The following is a 9,310-nucleotide window of genomic DNA, read 5'->3' as shown; positions in this document are numbered from 1 at the left end:
ATTCTTTGTTGCTTTACTGTTACAAAATGATGAGTAAAACATTTAGAGATCACTTTGTTTTCTGACCAAAGAGAAGTGAGGTACCACTTGTTACCCATCAGAGTAAGCCTTCCCATAAACACATACAAAAAATTCAGATTTAGTAACAACTAGGACCTTTTTTTTTTTTTTTCATATCTTATCTTTATTTGTGCTTTTGAGGAACTATCTATGGAATTATTACTTATGGAATGGAAATTCAATGTAAATAAGTGTCTGTCTGTTACCAGTGACTGGTATTTTAAAAATAACAGACTGAAATGTACTGCTTCCAGACAATGAATTAATAACCTCAAGAATTGCTAGTGAATACAAATAAAATTAGCAGTAAAGCAAAGATATTTGCAATAAACTCCCTCCTTAATGAAAAACAAGAGCAGAGTAACTTTGCTCCATTACAGGGAGAAAGTAAATTGTACTGTTAAGAAAGCATTTGTATTTTTTGTGAGATCTACCCCAAGTGTATGAATAAACCAGCAAATTTATACAGCTTTGTAGCCACAGTACAGCTCTGGGATGCTCACAGCTCTGGAATCATTGGAGAGTTCCACTGACATCAAACAGACACAGGGCTGCACTTGGTCTGTGCTCTCCCTGCAGTCCTTTGAAAACAGTAACAGCTTTACCACACAAATCAACAGAGTATAAAGCAAGATTATATTACATTTCAAGTCAGAAATTACTTATTTTTATTTCAATGGTGGATAGATCTTGTATTTTCTGCTTTTTTTTGTTCTCTAGGGTGAGGCGGATTTGACTCCACTGAAGTCTGTTCAGTCAGCCTGGATTTACATTGGTAAATTTTCTGAGGAGAGTTTGTCCCTGAGCAACAACATTCTTATTTTTGTTTTCCAACACAGCATAAATCATCATACATAAGGACAAGTGATTTGAAACTGGAAATAAAGACTAATAATGACAAAACACATGAACAGAAAACTCTCCAGTTCCTTTGCATTCAGGAAAGCAGTGCACACTTATTACCAAAACATGAATAATTAATTCTTGGTTCTCCAGTTTTTCTTTAGAAAGAAATGATATGGATTTTTATATATAGGCCTTTCTCAACTTCAACCTTCCTAATGTTACACTTCAACTAGAAGTCAAAAAAATCTGTATCAAGTCCTGATTTTCCACTCCATATCCCATTCTGATTCTCATTCTCTGCCATTATAATGCATGTTAAACCCTGCACAACAGGGAAAGTTTAATCTAAATCTAATTCTCTTCCTGCCCTTCTCTTCTCTCTTGCCATGAAGATTTTTATGAGGCTTTGTAAACCATTTTAACTACAAAATATAAATTTGGAAGTTGAACTACCTAAAGATGTCTTTGCAACTTTCAGTTATAAAACTAACCAAATTAAATGGTAGATGGATTGGCGTTTTTGCTTCTTCTAAGGACAAATTAACTTTTCTTTCCTCTGGGAATTTGTTATTGAAAATGACTAATAAGATGAAAGTATAATCAAAGCAAATGCCCCTAACATTATGTAATTATTCCTCTAAGCACTTCTGGGTTGAAGAACTGAGAATCCAAGTAAAAACTAAATTCTGCTTGTGGTACTAATGTAAAAAAACCCAACAAAACGCTGACTTTGGAGGGATTATTTGCATAACAGGGAAAAGGAAGATTTTTTTGGACAATAGAAGATGAGAAAAACTTTCTAAAATACAACAAATTGTTGAGGTGGTTAGAAAACATTACTGCATAACTGCTTTACAAATTCTTTCTCATCCATATACAGATAATCCAAAAGAGAATATCACAGGCATTTAACAAAGTCTAGTTTCAGAAATACAACAGTACCAAACAATTTTATTAATATTCCATACAAATTTTGAATTCAACACTGACTAGTATTTTGATGTTGATGAAGGCAAACAAAATTAATAAACAATAGGTTTCTGTGTTTTACATTGGACTGAATGTCCTCAGTTACTGTCTTAATTATAAACTAACCTAAAATAGTAATGATCAAAACAGGGTAAAGCCAATACATTTTGTTTTCTTTACTTTATTTCAAAATAGAGTGATTATAAATACATTCTTGTTATATTTCCTTCCTAACTCTTTGGATGCAACCAAAAAAAAAAATTCTCACTGTGCTCATTTCATACAATATCAACATACAAATCATGCAAAAGATATTATAGATATTATACCACCATCAAGTTCTGGATGTTTTTTCCTTGATTCTGAAACATTTGTTAACATTATTCACAAGGCCATGCCTTTATAATTTATATCATCATTATGGCTTTAAAAAAAAAAAAGCATTTAAAAATATATTTATACTAGATTGCTGCATTATTGTCAGTCTGGAACACTAAATGCAAAATGAATCACCTGTTGTTGTGTGCTTGCACCGCGGTATTTGCTTTCTGATAAAATTGCACAATCTTTTTTTTCTTTTTCAAGGAAAAGATTACACTTTATTGATTTCATTTAAAAATGGAAACTCTTTTATAATACAATGGAGACAACAGATTATGTCAACACCTTCACTGATTTAGTTTATGGGTCTTAACAGCCATTTTACAAGCATGGCCACTCAAACCAAAATAATGAACAGACAGACCCACAGCCAAGAGTCACCTCCTCAGAAAGACTGACCAGAGATTTGAATGGACATCACACCAAAACTGCTGTGCAGACACATACACCATCCCAAAACGTGGAGAAAACAAACCAAGGTTGCCATTCAAAGTAACAATTCCACAGGAAAGCAGTGTTCTGCCAGCCTCTGCGTTCTGCACTCACACTTTATGCCCACATATTGCACATTGTAAAACACTCAGGGACAATTTCTACAGGGAGGTCCAGATTGTGCAGCCTTTACTGATGCTGGTGAGCCTACACTCAACTGCATAACCCCAGATATTCACTGGGCTCTATGGGTTATTTACAATGGTTCTGAGCGGGCTTGTTTTGAAAATAAAACAAAACTCTAGCTAAGCCCCACTCCTGGGCAGGTATCTAATTATTAATTACCTCATGAATGGTACCTCTGCACATGGTTGGGGTTGAGGGGAAATGCTTTATTAGGATTGGGGCCTTGGTGATCAGAAAACTCTGACCCAGTGTAATGGTACAGCCTAACGGGGTTCAGTTCTTTTGATCAGCAAACAGAATACTCAACTCCAAACCCAAAAAAACTCAAACAAATTTAAAAAATCAAAACAAACAGGAAGAACGCCCCCAGAGAGCCTCACAACACAAAATAAAACAAGAAAACCCTCTTTTTTTTCAGCTGAGGAATGTATGATCATTTATCGCTGTTCTTTTGACAATGCAAGGGCAACACAAGTCACAAGCACATCAGTTTTACCATCACTTAGAAGTATTTCCTTGCTTGCTATTTTTAATATTTTTAACACGTTCCTCTCAGAAGGATCACCCAGGACATGCCAGTGAGAACACACTCAGTGTGTCAGACACGTTCTGCTTTGGAAAACCCAGGGAACTTGGACACACAGATCCAAATTTCAAATTATTTCCAAATAATTTCCAATTATTCTCAGGAGGATCATGCAGGACATGCCACACTCAGTGTGTCAGACATGTTCTGCTTTGGCAAACCCCAGGGAATTTGGGCACACAAATCCAAATTTCAAATTATTTCCAAATAATTTCCAAATAATTTCAAATTATTCTCAGGAGGATCATACAGGACATGCCACCCTGAGTGTGTCAGACGTTCTGCTTTGGCAAACCCCAGGGAATTTGGACACACAAATCCAAATTTCAAATTATTTCCAAATAATTTCCAATTATTCTCAGGAGGATCATGCAGGACATGCCACACTCAGTGTGTCAGACGTTCTGCTTTGGCAAACCCCAGGGAATTTGGACACACCCTTGGGGACACAGAGCAGAGCCAAGGACCTGCCATCCTCAACCCTCCTTAAACCCACAGACAATAAACTCACACGTTCTCATCCAAACTGCAGCCATGCACTGCATCATTGATCAGCCAGGAGCTTTTTATGCCAGAATTGCAAGTGTACGCAGCATCCATGTCCTCAAAATCCCCATGGCATTCTGAATTAAGTGAATTATTGTGCACGGGTAGATGCAGCTTTTTGAAAGAAACTCAGCCATTAATTTCTCTCTCGTAGTTTTATTATCTGAAGTCATGTATGTACTTTGCAGTATGGAGAAAAAATAGTAAAACCACCCTCTTTCTAAGCCAAAAGAGCATAAACAAATGTCTGAAAGTAGAGAAACGTTTTGTTTGCTTTCTCTTAAATAAAGAAGCAGTGCTTTTTCTCTTTTTTTTTGCCTATTTTGATAAAAATATACTGCAGGCTGTTTGCCAAGTATCACTCCAGAATAAAAATTTCAACTCAGTGTCATAAAGCCCTGAAATTAGAGGTTTATATTGGAAATAGCTGACACAGCCTTCTCCACAGAATTATTATTGGGTCTTGCTCTAATTTTTGCTAGCTTCAAATCCATGAAAAACGTCCATGTTTATACCCTACTATCTTAATTGACTTATATATTGATTATAAAAGGTAGGGAGGGGTAAAGGTTCCGAAAGCAAAGGAGATAAGAGGGTTTTATCCAAAGCTCATCAAGTCAAAGAAATTTTGTTAATCTCACAGCATAGATTTGCTGTAGGCTGCTTTACCAATGTATCTCCATTCTCATGTCAAAGTACCCTCTATCAGTGAGATACAATGGGGATTTTCCATTCTCCTGCCTCTTTTCCTGGCTATTCAATTCAGCTTTCACAAAGGCAAGCTTTTACTCTCTGCTTATGAGCTACACACTCCTCTGAACTGAGACCATCATATCCATTTTGCTCTGTGGTTTTAGACAGGATTTGCCACATTGTTCACTGTTCTCACCAGGTTCTGCTGACTACCAGCAGCCAGAGAGATAAGAACAGAAAACTTCTGCATGTACAATAAAAATATTCCCCTTAGCATGAATTCCTGTAAATACTTGTGAAAAGTATTCAGATGAAGCTGTAGAGACCTGAAAAGCAAGGAAACTGATGGCAAAAAACTGCCTGGGACACAATACCAAAAAAACTAATCAATCTATTTTAAAATGCACCATTGGTAACAAATCTGAAATAAGGTGATATGCTAATCTCACAAGAATAGTACAGAACAATTTTATTCTTATTCTTATTAATATTATTATATCTGATCACTTAATTCTGGATGATGCTATACATTACATCCCCCGGTTGCTGTTTGGTATATTGTTCTGGTTTTATTTATACTGAATGATTAATGCATTGTGATCAGGAAAACAAGTCAGGCATATTAAATACATATTAAGGAGTACATATTTTTTCCTATGTAGTATACAAAGTATTTCATAAATATGAATTATATTACAAAAATAATTTCTGCTACGCTCACACAGTAAGCACTTAGACAATTTTGGACAACCTGTTGGGGTTGCAAGAGTTTCACATAACTGAGAAGGAACTCTAGTTTTAATTGGAGATGAGTCTTAGAACAGATTCTGCATAAATATCAAATATTTTCTTCAGATGTCACGAATACTGCAGAAGTCAGCTTGAACTATTTTTTTCCTTTTTTTTTTTTTAAATTTTCTGTATAGACATGTATGCTTCAAGTGGTCAGATTTATTTCATAGGTATGTAATGCATGGTATATTTGAAACAAATATTTGCACAATTTAACATTATAATTCCAGTGGTTTCAAGATGCAGCCCATAAATGTAACCAATTTACACATACTATTGAATGTTCTCTCTTTGCATGCTCGTTACTTTCCAGATAAGCTTTAAACAGTGCCATTAGAACACCACAAATCAAAGGATTACTCCAGTTCCACCAACTTAAATCCACGTGCAGGATGAAGGACCCAGCTGAAGTACAAATATCAGTACCAGGTTTCTTGTGTTTGTTCTAACAAATCACAAGGAGACGATGGTTTGCATTTAAGATACAAAACATAAATGCCTCTTGAGGTTAAATTCAGTGTAACGTGTATAAAGCATCCCTTTGGCAATAGAGTTTGCAGTATCCCTACAGGATTCCACAGGGCATGAGCTTTATGGAGTAAAATCTATTTAAGGAAATTCTCCTCTACTGGACAAATCGTACGCAGCTACAGTTAATCAGACACCCTTGGACACACCTGTATATACCTCTATGCCTACCAATATAATATAGTATTTGGAAGTTAAAAGTCAACAAAAGGCACTTTCATCATTAAATAAATGTCCTCTGTAGGCAATAAGATTGTATGACCTATATTTTATTCAAAGCTGTTTGTTCTTCAAGGACTTGTAGGTAGTCAGGTGAACCTTGAAGTTTAGCTTTTAGTTCAAAATATTCACTTTTCCTTTGTTCTACTACAATTTTACTATGATTACCACCTATTAGAGATTTCTTGTTTTTTTTGTCTTGCAGTTTCTCTGGGTAACGTATTTCAAAGCCACTGACCCCTATGCTGTTGTACTCTTTTTTACTTTCAAGAAAATTTTGAATAAATACATTGGAATCCCTTCCAGGGAATAACTCATCCAGTTCATCGATTGTGCTAAGTCTTTTTCTGGTATCCACATGCAACAAATCTTTCTCCTTGTCATTCATATTTCTCAGAATGACTTTTTGCCCTGGTGGGTCAGCAAACGTGAAGCCTGTTTCAGACTCTTTCAAGCCACAGGTGTGACTTTTGCTCATCTGCTCAATGGTTTGAGGAATGAAGGCCTCAGTACCCAGTCCATCTTTTTTGTTTGACTTGTGATCGTGCTTTCTTAGCTGCAGTTGCATAGAACTGCACTCCTGGTTTCCAATCCCTTCATGCTTTATGGTTGGTTTTTTGTTGCGCCGAAGCACAAAAACAAGAAGGCAAAAAGCAACAAACACTGTTAAAATCAGCACAACCAATATGCTCAGGATTAGGATGGACAATGGAACTGGGCCACCAGGAGGACTCCGCACTGGTCCTGGTGGTGTTGTAAAGATAACAGCAGGCATGGGACTAGTGAACAGAGCAGATGGCTTGTTTAAAAGTTTAGGGCAGAGGATCTCATTTTTCAGAGACTTAAGTTCTATGTTAGCAAACTGCACAGGCGTTTCACATTTCAACTCCTTCACCACAATACCGTCATTTAGCTTTTCAAGCCACAGTTTTAAAGCAACTAAATCACAAGTGCAGTCCCACGGGTTACCTTCCAAATCTATTTGTGTAAGAGATTTTAGCTGATCAAGAACACCACTTACAGGTAGGTACATGAAGTGATTGTTCCTCAGATTCAGTCTAGCAAGTGGTGCACCTGCAAAAATATACGCTGGCAAGCTTCTCAGAAGATTGTTGTTCAGGTAGAGCAACTGCAAGTTTGGCATTAAGTCAAAGGTGCCTGCTAGGATTTCTTTGATAACATTGTATTCCAAATACAGATACTGCAAATTGTGGAGGCCAGCAAACATTTCTGGGCTCAGGCGCTCTATCTGATTGCCGTTGAGATACAATCTCCGTAAATTTGTAAGGTTGCGGAAAACATCTCCTTTGATCACTGAAATCCGATTGCTGCCTAAGTGTAGCAAATCCAGCCCCTCAAACTCAGCGAAATCTGTAGTATCCACATCCTTAATATAATTGCCGTTTACGTGCAGTTTCTTGGCGTTGAGAGGTTTGGGTACCAGTTCAGCCATGGATTCTATGTTCCTCTCTTGGCAGTTTACGCTTAATCCCAAGTCTGAAGGATGAGTTTTGCAAACACAAGGGACCGGGCAAGGAGTCAAAGGAGGCACCCTGGTCTGGTACGAGACGATCTGACTGAGGTTGCGATTGGACAGCGCTTTGCCTGCTACTATCCCCGAGATCTTGGAAGGGTTTGTGGTCTTTGGAGGCTTTGTGACTAATCTGTGCACCGATGCTTGGGTGGTGTGGCCGTTGGGTGTGCTGTAGCCGGGCTCCAGCTGCGAGGGGGGCAGGATGCGCACGTCAAAGTCGCTCCCCGTCCCCATGGAGCACAGCTCCTGCTTGTTGGTCTCCTTCAGCAGCCTCCCGTACAAGTCGCTGGGTGTCTCACAGATGGCCTCTCCGATGTAGATGTTGTAGGGCATGTTCTCCAGCCACGCTTTCAAAGGCAACAAATCACAGGTGCAATTCCAGGGGTTGTCCTCCAGCTGCAGCTCCACGATCCGCCCGATGTGCTCCAGAACTCCAATGTAGGGGAGCTTCTGTATTCGATTCCCCCGTATATCCAGATGGGTTAGGGAAGCAAATCGAAAAATATTGTCGGGAAGGAATGAAATCAGATTGTCATTAAGTATCAGGACTTTCAGCTTGTGAAGCTTATTGAAGGCTCCCCGTTCAATAAACTTGATTAAATTGTAGTCAGCTTGGAGATACTCCAAGTTCTCTATGCCAAGGAAAGTGTCAGCCCGGAGAATCTTTAATTCATTGTTGTTCAAGTGCAACTGTTTTAATGCACTAAGACCCATAAAGGCCCCTCCCTCAATGTTCTGCAACTTATTATTACCCAGTTGCAAGGACACCGCATGTGTAAAATTAAGAAAGGAATTTGGATATAGAATAATTAGCAGGTTGTTTTGAAAGTTGAGGTGGTAAAAATTAGACCACGGTGGTTTAAGCTGATTTGGTCTGTAGACTGCGACCTTCTCACAGTTGACATAGAGTACATTCTCAACTGACACACAGGAGCAAACATTGCAAATTTCCACAGATATATCAGCATCTGCAGTTGTAGAAGAAACTGGAGATGACAGAACCAGAAAGAGCCACAGAATCATCTTCTTATGATCAGCAAGCAACCTTAGGCTCCTGAACAAAGATAAAGAATCTAAAGAAGAAAGAAGGAAAGAAAAAGAAAACGTTTTTCAGTTGACATTGTTCCAAAACGTCATTTGAGTTAGAAATTGTATACCACTGAGCTACTGTACCTGCCAAGGATTATAGACAAACTACAAGAACTGAATTTAAAATAACATGAAAGACTTTAACAACCAAACAAATGCACGGGAGCTGGGATGATTTCAAACACGGAATGGAAATTTCTGTAGACAAACACAAATAACTCTCAGGTCTGTCAAATCTATTTCTCTCTCTTGTACATGCCAAGCATGCATAACTAACAAAGTAGAATAACCAAAGGAGATTCCAATTTTATGCATATTTACTCCCCTCAATTGTGCACTGCTCATATGCTGCTGTGCATTTCAGGGATATTAAACACAAATGCTGATGTTATGCATGCCCAAACATCTGGGATGGGATAGCACAATGTAGAAAGGATGGAGATGCTGAC

At 37.9% G+C, this 9,310-nt stretch overlaps 1 protein-coding gene across 1 annotated transcript; it reads right to left on the bottom strand.

The window, feature by feature from the left end:
- Window positions 1–5,253: 5,253 nt before the first annotated feature.
- SLITRK4 (SLIT and NTRK like family member 4) lies at window positions 5,254–8,827 on the bottom strand. The gene has a single exon (XM_063416711.1). The coding sequence runs from the start codon at window positions 8,793–8,795 to the stop codon at window positions 6,282–6,284; it is 2,514 nt and encodes an 837-aa protein (XP_063272781.1). The 5' UTR covers window positions 8,796–8,827; the 3' UTR covers window positions 5,254–6,281.
- Between the last annotated feature and the right edge of the window lie 483 nt (window positions 8,828–9,310).

This window comes from Prinia subflava, chromosome 20 (assembly GCF_021018805.1).
Source record: "Prinia subflava isolate CZ2003 ecotype Zambia chromosome 20, Cam_Psub_1.2, whole genome shotgun sequence".
Classification (NCBI taxonomy): Eukaryota; Metazoa; Chordata; class Aves; order Passeriformes; family Cisticolidae; genus Prinia; species Prinia subflava.
Note: the sequence above shows the minus strand (reverse complement) of the source record. Positions and strands in the feature narration are given on the sequence as shown.